This window comes from Oryzias melastigma, linkage group LG9 (genome assembly GCF_002922805.2).
Source record: "Oryzias melastigma strain HK-1 linkage group LG9, ASM292280v2, whole genome shotgun sequence".
In the NCBI taxonomy this organism is placed as follows: Eukaryota; Metazoa; Chordata; class Actinopteri; order Beloniformes; family Adrianichthyidae; genus Oryzias; species Oryzias melastigma.
The window spans coordinates 2,121,601-2,133,668 of record NC_050520.1 but is presented as its reverse complement, the minus strand read 5'-3'; the positions used below and the strand labels follow the sequence as shown (position 1 = coordinate 2,133,668).

General features: G+C 34.1%; 1 protein-coding gene across 2 annotated transcripts; it reads left to right on the top strand.

Moving 5' to 3' along the window:
* Window positions 1-48: 48 nt before the first annotated feature.
* spring1 (SREBF pathway regulator in golgi 1) lies at window positions 49-4,928 on the top strand. Of its 2 annotated transcripts, none has more exons than XM_024274535.2 (5): window positions 49-625; window positions 2,878-3,034; window positions 3,112-3,263; window positions 3,413-3,526; window positions 4,514-4,928. In XM_024274535.2, the coding sequence occupies exons 1-5, from the start codon at window positions 524-526 to the stop codon at window positions 4,595-4,597; spliced, it is 609 nt and encodes a 202-aa protein (XP_024130303.1). In that variant the 5' UTR covers window positions 49-523; the 3' UTR covers window positions 4,598-4,928. The 2 variants fall into 2 exon arrangements, with proteins under 2 accessions (XP_024130303.1, XP_024130304.1); XM_024274536.2 differs by having other exon boundaries at window positions 52-619.
* Window positions 4,929-12,068: the final 7,140 nt, after the last annotated feature.

Below are 12,068 nucleotides of genomic sequence, written 5' to 3'. Positions count from 1 at the left end.
AAGATGGAATCCACCAATCAGAGCCCTCCTTTCCCGCCCAACTACTTCCGTGTCGCAGATCCGTGTTGTTGATGCTGGAAGCGCGGCTCTGCTGGAACAAACGTCCCCTTTGCTGCTTCCTAAATACGACCAGGGATCGATTTTTGCTGAAAATGAAATTGCACAATGTTTTAGCTTTATATTAGCAGTATTTGATCGGGTTCGTTCCGAAAAGCTAATGCTAATCAGCCTAGCTAGCTAGCTAAATTGTCAACAAAACCTGGACATTTAAAGCAGATAGAGAATATTTAATAAACTGGCAATTTCTTGAAAGTGGAGCATGGGTTAGTTTGTTTCTATTTTTGGTTGCAATTTGTAAAATAATTTGGAGCAGAGGCGTAGACAGTTAGATTAGCTTCTGATGCTAGCTGCCATCAGCTCGATACTTGATATTTTGAGGTATTCAGGGGAAACTGGAGGCTGTCCGCTCTGGGGCTCGGATGTTTCTGGCTGTTAGCGGATTTTTGTGCATGAAAGCGATGCCATGATGGTGTTACGGAGGTTACTGAGGAAGCGCTGGGTGCTGGGGGTCGTCTTCGGGCTGTCTCTCATCTACTTTCTCACCAGCACGCTCAAGCAGGTACAGGTCAGCACAGCTGAGCAAATGCGTCCAATGAATGAGTTTGTTCTTCCCATCAAAGTTGAAAGAGAAAGCTATTTGAAGCCTCATTTTGCTCTCCCATCTATTGGTCAAAAAACATTCAATTAATGTAACCTATTTTTTATGTAAACTATCGCATCACTCTACTCTGTTTTTTGCATATATGAAGAACACTTTTGCCATTCTTGACCTGACAAACAGATTTTTTTTTAAGTGTATTTACCTATAATTGTAAACAAAAGGCCCTTTTGCCTGAGCATCATCCATGTCGTTTTCATAGGGATCTCTAATGCATCCAAGGTCATTTTATCGCATCCACCATCAGCCAGTGGAGAAATATGAAACATTTCTCACTTGTCAAAATAGTTTTCAATATAGCCTATATTTGAGGGGATTTGCACTAAAAATAAAGTGTCATAAGAATGTTTTATTTTTTTTTTAATCTCTGACAAGAATTATCCGTATCACTTCAACTGTTATTAACAACAAAGAGGAAAGCAAAAGTACATAAACAACCACAATTACAATTCTGTGATTTTGTACACATGTTGGATTTCTGATGTAATTTAGTGAATCAGCTAATTATGTTTGTTTTTGTATTTTTGTCACTGAAAGGTACAACATTTGTAATGATTAGTTATTAGTTGTCATTAAAACTTTAAATTCTGTTCAGCTGTTTTCCATTCAGACAAATGGATTACATTTTAAAAACCAAACAAGATACCTATAAGTAAAGGGTTTTCATTTTTTATTAGTATGTGGCTAATTGTACATCGGAGCTAATATTCATAAACATTAAATTAATATGTGGGTAGTTGTGCTAAATACATTACTAGATCCAACCTGTGTGGAGAAACTAGAGATGACCAAGAGTGTGTTCACAGAGGAAGTTGAGGAGTCTACCTTTATTAGGAAAAGCAGGAGCACAGGCCAGTGCAAACAAATACATATTTTATAAGTAGTTTAATATTTGTGAATACACTCTATCAAAATAAAACATTTTAACGAGTTAGAAAAAAAAATGTTGGTTTCATAGGTTTTTGAGAAGTTTCCTCAACATCTTCCATGTTTTTACAGTTATACAGAAATTAAAAATGTTCTCTTAAGTAACAGAAGATTCAGCTTTAGAGCCTGGAAGCAGAAGAAATCAGTTATAGTAAAAAGCTGATGGTAAAATGCATGGAGGGATTTTTTTTGCCACCATATTGCAAGAAAAACTCACAGTTTTGATATAAAAATTTTCCAAATTACAACAAAAAAGTAAAATATTCAGAATAAAACTTTATAATTTGCAAATGAAAATATTTAATGTTTAATTTCAAAACTTTTTTTGCTTTCAGAAAATAATACCAAGATGTGGAACAACTCATCTAAAACCTTTGTGCTGCAAACGCAAAAATATTATTTCAAAGCGAAAAAAAAGTTTGCAAATACAAAATGTTTTTAAAAGAAAAAAAGTTTGCAAATACAAAAATAGTCTCTGAATTAAAAAAAAGTTTGAAAATGCCCCAAAAAATTTGCTGAAAGAAAAAAAATTGCAAATGCAAAAATATTTTAAAGCAAAAATAAGACCTTTTTAAAGCAAATATTAAATATTTTCATTTACAAATTATGAAATTTTATTCCGAACATTTTACATTTTCTTTGCAATTTAGAAAATTTTGATCTCAAAACTGTGACTTCTGCTTACAATATGGTGGCACAAAAATCACTCCAGAGAAAGGCTGTAAAAAGTCTGTACACGGCCAGGTAAAGACTTTGAGATAAAAGAAGAGTTCAATCATCTATTAGGTAAATATAATATCCCAGCTGTGTCGAGACTTTTTAGGAAAGCTTTGTGTTACAAACTTCAGTCATAGTTGTAATAAATAACAGTTAAGAGTATTCAAACTTTAAAAACGCATGGGCTGTTTTCTACTCACATCTTCGCATGTTTTGTAGGAAATAAAGAAAATAAGACAAATTAAATGTTTAGATTTTTTTTTTTTAAATGGATAAATAATCGCAAATATAGATTTTAGTCTCAGACTTAAAGACACAATTTTGCTCTACATGTGTCTAAGAAATAAATTACTTTTTAAAAATCATCTGATTAAACTTAAATTTGCATTTTTTGTAGTAATTTGTCATAAATAAATCTAAAACCAAGAAAAGTAAATTCCTTTCAGTATTCAGGCATCACTTCTAGTATTTTAACATGTCACCCTTTGACCTTATCTCTCTTTTTTTTGTCTCAGGAGGAGCGGACGATACGAGACCGCACGCTCCTGCAGGTCCGAGACCCGGACCACCGCATTCCATGGAAAGTCCGCTTCAATCTGGGCAACAGCAGCCGGCAGATCAGTCAGTGCCGAAACTCCATCCAGGGCAAGTCTCTGCTGACGGACGAGCTGGGTGAGCGAAGAGACTCGGCGGCGGCACGCGGCGGTCGGCACCACCCTTTGTGCTCATCCGTGTGAATGTCCCAACAGGTTATGTCTGCGAGAGGAAAGACCTGCTGGTTAACGGCTGCTGCAACGTCAACGCGCCCAGCACCCGGCAGCACATCTGTAAGAGCTGCCTGGCCAACGGCTGCTGCAGCATCTACGAGTACTGCGTGTCCTGCTGCCTCCAGCCCGATAAGGTAATCCGTCGCAGCGCGCTCCGACCATTTTTAGTCTAACGCAACAATTCTAAGTACTGATTTTGCAATTTGCACACAACAGTGAGGAAAAGCTGATTCAATCTGCGTTTCCTATGTGATAATTTTTCTCTCTGTGCACCCTCGTGTAGCAACTTCTCCTCGAGCGCTTCCTGAACCGTGCAGCCGAAGGTTTCCAGAACCTCTTCACTGCTGTGGAGGATCATTTCGAGTTGTGCCTGGCCAAGTGTAGGACGTCGTCCCAAGTAGGTTCTCATCCCGACCCGGAAAATCTCATTTAAACCTCCTGCAATCCGTGAAGAAATGTTAGTCGCTTTAAAACGAAAAAAAAAAAAGGAGTTTCATTACCTTCACTTGGCTGTTAAAGTCGACATTTACTCAGGTGTCAACTCAGGATCAGCAAAAACACAAACTCTAAAGTGCACCTTTTAACTTGAAAGAAATATTGTACATTTGAAAAACATTTTTTTTTTAAATGTAAAGAAATACTAAAAATGAAAAAAAGTTTATTTTTACACAGTAAATATCTTAAGGAAGTAAAAAGTCAAAAGACTCTTGGTTCAAGAATAATTGTCTTATTTTTTGACTTGCAAGGAAAATAATCTAATCAAGAAACATTATTAATAGCAAAATAATCTTATCTCGATAAAACACGTCTTAGTGATTCGATTTTTTTGTCCTTCAAATAAGAATTTGACCTCATGTTCGTCCCAATAATCGCTTTAAAAGAACTCACGTGTTAAATACGTTTCCTGCATGTCTGAATGTGACTAAATCATACTAAATTCTGGTATTTGTCAGTTGATTCTTACAACAATTTATGTACCAGAAAAACTGTAACAGGGTTTTAAAAAGTTTTAAAAGCAACACATTTATGAATTTGGAAAAATATATAAAAAAAAAACCTGAAAAAAAGTCTTCAGCTTCAAAAATTGTACTTTTTGAAACGTCTCTGTTTCACATTTCTTGTTAAAAATGTAATTATTTGTTGATCAAATAGTGAAAATAAACAAAACCAATTATTATTTTTTGATAATAAAATTGGATATAATTAAAAAAATCAGAAATAGGCTAAAATGATATTTCAGATTAAAAGCTTCACTGAATCAAATGCATAACATTTCTAATAACTACAGAAAAAAACATTTCAGATTTGTAATGTTATGTAGAAGTTTTATTTGAATTTTAATCATTTTTCTTTGATGTTAATGCATCTGATTTTATTTTCCCAGAGCGTCCAGCATGAGAACACTTACCGGAACCCGCAGGCCAAGTACTGCTACGGCGAGAGTCCTCCAGAGCTACTTCCTGTTTGACGTGGAGCCGGCGCCGCAGCTGCAAATGAATCTCTTTCCTGGAAAAATGTGCATTCGTGTGAAAGTAAACCTCAAAAGAGGAAGAGACGCTTTAGTGATTTTTATGTTTTACACTTCATAAGTGCATAGAACGCTTCGTAAATTCATCTGTGATGATCATCGAGTCTGAAGAACCGGCAGCTCATCAATCAGGATTCACTTCACATATACGGTCACGTCATGGGCTTATTTTGTTTTTTTCTTTTCCTCTCCTCTCCGATCATTGTGTCATTTTAGTGTACTCTCCATGAATATGAAATTACTATTTAATAAAAGCAGCTGTGAAACGAGAGATTGTGATTGGTCCATTGGTTTTATTCTGAAGGGTTTATCCAAAACATTTGTGAAGAATAAAATTAGAGCCACTATTGCATTCCTTTTATCAAAAATGGTGGCTTTTGTGTTGCTTTTATCTCCATAGCAACCATTTTATTTTTTGGCTCCCTCGGGGTGACGAACAGATCTGTGTCATTTTTAGAAGAATCAGCTAAAGTAAATTTTTGGATTTCCTTGGCAACAGATTTTTTTGTTGGTCATGCTCACATTCATGGTGAGTCAACAGTTCATGTATTCAATCTTCATAGTATTCTTAGAAGAAAGTGACTATTCGTCTGTAATTTTCTAAATACGTGCAGACAGTGCTGAATGTTTTTTTTCATGCCCGCACTGATCTGGAGGAAGGGTAAAGGTTAGAATTAAGGTTAGGGTTAAACCACCAAATGGTTCCTGCTATATGGACTCAACATGAAGCCATAAAGATTCAGTTTCATCATGCCACAAAATAAATCTGCACAAAAAAAATGTAGGGCTTCAAATTATCTTTAGTCTTTACATACCCTGAAAAATTGCATTTGTAAAATAATTTCTACTTTTTCCTTTTCTTTTTTGCAGATGCGAAGCAAAAAACTGTGTGAGCTCCTGAAGTTGCAGTTGCAAATTATGTCCTTGTCTTTATACGTCTAGGATTGAAAACTGTCCAGTTTTCAGTATTAACATGACAGAGAAGGATGACCTATTAACACAAAATCTATGGAGTGATCTTTGTGCCATGATATTGCAAGAGAAACTCAGTTTTGAGATAAAAATTTTCTAAATTGCTAAAAAAAAAATGTAAAATTTTTGGAATATAATATCCTAATTTGCAAATGAAAATATTCAATATTTGCTTTCAAAAATCTTGTTTTTGGGATTCAAAAAGTTATTTGCGTTTGCAAACTTTTTTTGCTCTAAAAAAATCTTTTTGCATTTGCAAATAATTTTCTGCTTTCAAAAAATATTTTTTAATTTACAAACTTTTTTCTGCTCTCAAAAAATATTTTTTTATTTACTACCTTTTTTTTGCTTTAAAAAATATTTTTGCTTTTTTTGCTTAAAATTTATTTTTGTATTTACAAACTTTTTATGCTTTAAGAAATATTTTTGCATTCGCAAACTTTTTTTTCTTTCAAAAAATATTTTTTGAAGGTAAAAAATATTTTCTGAAAGCAAAGATAAGAAAGAAAAGTTTGATTTAAAAATGTGACTTTTGCTTACAATGTGTTGGCACAAAAGTCAACCCATATATTGGCCCATTTTGTTAAGTTTTGGCAGCAATATTTTTTCTCAAAGATGCAGTAAGAAAAAAGAAATGCAAAAAGATTCTGTTTTTTCCATCTTAGAACTGCTGCAGGACATAAATTCGTTTGGGAGTTGAAAACAACAAAAACAAGTGAAAGTAGAAAAATAACTTAAATCGTAGACTTATTCAAAGGTGACAAATTGCTGTATGTGATCAAACTTGGGTTCATTTGGCTCTGTCTTACTGTATTCGTTCATGGGGGTGTTTACCGACTTGTCAGTCAAACGTCTTTACAGCGACGCCCCTCAGAAGACGCTGCTCGGCCGCTCCGGCCTGCAGCCGTCTCACGGGGAATCGGTGGTCGGAGCGAAACAATTAATCACCGTGAAGGCTGGAAAAACAAACTCTTGTAATTAGAAAATGCATTAAGAGGCTCTTCTCATCTGCTTCCTTGGCAACTTGATTAATGAGAGTCACATGGGAGGATGTGGTCATCTGAGGGTATCAAGTTTAATACAACAAAGACATTTATGATATTGCTCTGCAGCTAAATGTTTTGTACATTTATAAACATTGATGCAACAAATCCGAATGCTATCGGCTGAAATTGCAATCAGGGATGACCGTTCTTAGATTTTTGCATTATATTTTAATGTAAATACTTTCTTTTTGAGGCCAAGTTAAATTCTTTAATCCTTTACAGTCAGTATTTCATAAAAGTTTACAGTTAGGAAGTCTGTTTGCTTTGAAATAAATTCTAATTCGAGAGTAAAAAGATTCAAAAATACACCATAAAGCCCTCACAGTTAGAACCACCTCTGCAGGAGTATGGAGGGACTTTTGTGCCACCATTTTGAGAGAAAAAGTTACAGTTGTAGATCAAAATTTTCTAAATTGAAAGGAAAATGTTAAGAATAAACCTTAATAATTTGCAAATAAAAATACTTCATATTTAATTTATTTTTTTGCTTTCAAAAAATATTAGCGAGATGAAGCACAACTCGTCTAAAAAAATCTGTGCTGCAAGTGCAAAAATATTTTTGAAAACAAAAAAAAATTTCATTTGCAAATTATTACACTTACATTTTGGTTGCAATTAAAAAAAATTGATCTCAAAACTGTGACTTTTGCTTGTAGTATGATGTCACAAAAATCACTCCATACAAGATGAACTGATTCACAGCAGATATTTACTTGCCAGTTTGTAGTTGTGAAGTTCGGCCTTCAGCACTTTATGTTTTATCCGACTCCACTGCCGACTCTTTAAAACTTCGATCGTAAATCTATCGTACAGCCAGCCCACGTAGCGTTCGGCCGCCTTCAGCAGGGTGTGTCCCCACTGCTTCCTCTCAAACAAGTGCTTGGGCATCTCTGGTAGGGACGGTTTTGGGAAGCATTCGCCTCCGAGAACGTTTTGGAGACACTGTCCGAGCAGCTGGACTCTCAACGTCGTTTCCTTAAGCCACTTTTTTAACACGGTCTCATTTTGATACAGATGTTTCTGTTGCTCTAAGACTTTCTCCAGGCCCTGAGCGACCACCGAGAGGCCGCACTGGACTTTCGCCCCATCGAGGGGCGCGTTTTGGTGGACGTCCAGCTCGGGGAACCCAGGAGACCAGGTGCCAAGGTGCTTTCCGTTCACGTCTTCCTACATCAGGTGACAAAACACAGACACATTTCAAGGAAATGCTTCTATGGAGGGATTTTTGTGCCACTATTTTGCTAACAAAAGTCACAGTCTTTTTATAAATTTCAAACAAAATTTAAAATGTTAGGAGCAAAACATCACAATTTGTAAATGAAAATATTTAAAATTTGCTTTCAAAAATTATATTTTTTGCCTTCAAAAATATTTTTACATTTACAAACTTTTTTTTTTCCCTTTAAAAAAATGTTGACATTTGCAAACTTTTTTTGCTGTCAAAAATATTTTTGTTTGCCAACTTTTTTTGCTGTCAAAAATATTAGCGAGATGAGGCACAACTCAGCTAAAACATTTGTGCTACAAACGCAAAAATATTTTAGCAAGAAAAAAAAGTTTAAACGCAAAAATGTTTTTTAAAGAAAAAAAGTTTTTGAAATTAAATAAAAACTATTTTCATTTGCAAATTTTAAGTTTTATTTTTAACACTTTACATTTTGTTTGCAAATTAGAAAATATTTATCTAAAAACAGAGTTTTTCTTGTATTATGCAGGCATAAAAATCCCTCCATAGCTTACAATAAAAATTTGATTCAGTCTCAAACGACTGACTTCACTGTGAAGTATTTTCTCATGCGAAACCTAAAATAATGTCCAAGTGGGTGGAAATGACATCTACAAAATATATATTTTTTAAAACTTTAGCACATCACACTGACTACAAAAACACACATTTAGATACTTACAAAACTGCTCAGACAGGATTCAAGCTCTATTTTGGTGATCAGAATCAGATTTTTAGGTTTGCATCCTGGCCCCAAAACTTGCTTCTTTAGCCTTGCAGCCGAGCCTTGGGCCAGAACCACCAAGACATAAGCCAGAGGGAGAAAACCTGCAGATGCACACAGTTTTAGGCTTTAAGATTCAAGAAATACATTTTTTTCCCATCAGAAAAATAAAGTTGTACTGCACCTGCGACGGAGTTCATTCTGAAAGTCCCACCGGCAGACTAACTGTTCCATCAACCAGGAAGCATCATTTTTATACCATCACCTCTCAACGAGGCGCGGGAGATGCAAGATAACTTGGCCAAATCAACACTTCAGCAACATCCTCTGAAGAAAACGATGATCCGATCATTGGGTCACCGTCTTGCAACACATTCATGTCACCGTCTGCCGGTTTAGGAAACTCTCAAAATAACTTTTGAAGAGGATGTTTCATGTAAAACAGCATAAAAATAAAACACATTTCATGAGAATTAGTCATCACGCAACACCCATAAAGAAAGGTCAAGCTGGCGGTCAGGATTTCCATTTCTAGTAAACGGAAGATAATAATCTGGTAGTGTTTTTTTTTTTACATTTTTTTAACTATGACTTTGGTGTTTTATCCCTCTTCCTGTGCGTAAAGCACGTCTTTTCTCATTAATCTGTTTCCTTTTTCTATTTTTTCTGACGCAATCGGCTGCTGCTTTATTTCAGATTTTACAAAGTTAACTTAAAGAAAAAAAATCATTAATGTGATTAAAAAGTGTCTTAAGGCGAGTGAAATGTGATACAAAACAAAATCATGAAAACGACCACACTGGAGATAAGTGAAAAAAAACTCTTGTGAGGAAGTTTCTCACCTCTCAAGCACTTGTTCAAAAAAACCACAAAATTATGGAGTGATTTTTGTGCCACCATATTGCAAGAAAAAAAAATGCAGTTTTTAAATCAAAATCTTTTAAATTGCAAAAAAAAAAAAAAGTGTCAACAGCAAAACTTCATAATTTGAAAATAAAAAATAAAATAATAGCGAGATGAGGAATAACTCATCTGAAAACGTTTTTGTTGCAAACGCAAAAATATATTTTTTAAACGAAAAAATAAAAAAAAAGTTTGCAAATGCAAAAAACATTTTCTGAAAGCAACAAAAAGTTAGCAAACGCAATTTTTTTGAATAAAAGAAGTTTGTAAGCGCAAACATTTTTTTTAAACAAAATTTGCAAACAAAAATATTTTTTGAAAGCAAAAATGCCTGTAAGCACAAAAATATTTTTTTACATGTTGAAAGCAGACAAAAAAAGTTGTTAAGGCTATAATATTTTCTGACAGAAAAAAAAGTTTGCAAATGCTAAAATATTTAGGCAAAAATAAGATTTTTGAAAGCTAATATTAAATATTTTTATTTGCAAATTTTGAAGTTTTATTCCTAACATTTTACATTTTGTTTTTAGATTAAAAAAAACTGATCTCAAAACTGTGACTTTTGCCTACAATATGGTGGCACAAAACTCCTTCCGTACAAAATGTTCTGAATTCATCTTAGCATTTGTTTTGAAAAAACAGCAAAAAGTATTAAACATAAAATATATAAGCTATTAACTTTTGTTAATACTTAACAAAATAAAAGCATTCATTTTATGTCCCTAGACTCAAAAATTAAGTGTAATTCTGTGAAGACATCATGACAGAATGTGCAGCATCAGATCTAAAGATACAAACATGTTTTCACTCATCACTGATTAGAAAAATGCAGGAAAAAAAACTAGAAAATTCACGTATTAAAGAAAAGACTTTATTTTTGTTGGAAATTCTTCACATTTTTAAGAATAAATAATACATACATCATCTGCAGGTGAAAAATATAAATAAATAGTCTTAATTTACTTTTTTTTTTTACATATGTTGAAATTTCAACTATTAAAATGGTACATAATAGAATAAAATATTTTATTAAGCACTCAAGGTCCAAATACTTGGAATATAAATAGAAAGTTATCCATAAAAGATAAAATAAATACACAAAAAATCTAAGAACAATAGAAATAAAAATTCAAGTAAAAACAATTACAAGCTTAACCCTTTAACACGATTAAACAGCTTTTCTCCTTCAAAATCTGCTGGAAAGATCGTGTTAACGGTTAAAAAGTTACAGTAAATCCAAAAACATAAACACTGGAGCTCCGGTGTTAAAGGTTAAATAAAAGATAAAGTAAACTAAACGGTTGAAACCTTTTTTTCGCCTAATTGTGACGGTGAGTGCTCCCTCAGCACTCGTTGCACGTTCTCCACCCACTCCCTGAGTCTGAACAACACCACCGTTCCATGGCGTCTTTGCTCAAAGAAACTCCGCTCGGGGAATTCTGGAGGAGCCGGCACGATCAGCTGGCCCATCTCCGGATGAACTGACTCAGAAATCCTATTTACGGTTTGTAACAGACGCTGAAGTGTTCCTTTGACGGCTGTGAAAAACGGAGAGATGCGGTGCGGGTGTTTGGTGAGGTTCTTCAGGTGTCTGCTCATCTCGTCCATGTGGAAGTCGAACAGGTGGCCTTTGATGAAGATGTCCTTCAGGTTTTGAGGGAAACTTTTGCCACTTACAGACGAAGAAGGCGTCTTTTCAGGATACTTGGGCATGTTTCTGAAAATAATGCTGTATTCCATCTGGAAAGAGAGGAAAACACAAAGCTTGGTAAATTCATCTTAGATCAGAGTGTGAAGATTAAAGTCACAGTTTAACCCTTAGTGGTCTCTGCACTCAGCATTATAAACAACTGATGTGATTTTCCAATCACATCAATGGTTTAAAATGGCCCACCATTATCACAGTTTGCATTCCAAAAATTAAAATAAATGGTTCAAAAAGGTTCTTAATTTTTAGATTTTTGGTTAAAAAAAAAAAAAATGGAAACATCTGTCCATTTTTATAATTAACCCGCTGTATCCCTTTTGTATGGAGTGATTTTTGTGCAACTATGTTGCAAAAAAAAAAGTCACAGATTTAAGATTTGCTAAATTGCAAGCAAAGAATAAAAAAATTAAAAATTTAAAAATAAAAATATTTAATTTCAAAAACTTTTTTTGCTTTCAAAATATAATAGCGAGATGAGGCACAACTCATCTAAAAATATTTGTGCTGGAAACGCAAAAATATTTTTTTAATGCAAAAAAAAGTTTGAAAAATGCAAAAGTATTTTTTAAAGCAAAAAAAGTAAAAATAAAAAAATAATATTTTTTTGCAAATTAAGTTTTATTTCTAACTTTTCATATTTTGTTTGCAATTTAGAAAATTTTGATCTCAAATCTGACTTTTGCTTGCAACATGGTGACACTAAAATCACTCCATATTTTGGGTGGTGAAGCTTGGCAGGTCACTCGTCTGTCCCACCAAGGGACAAGTTAGAGTCACTATTATGAAGCATGTTTCTGGCAATGGAAGGACACCGGAGTGTCCGGAGAAAACTC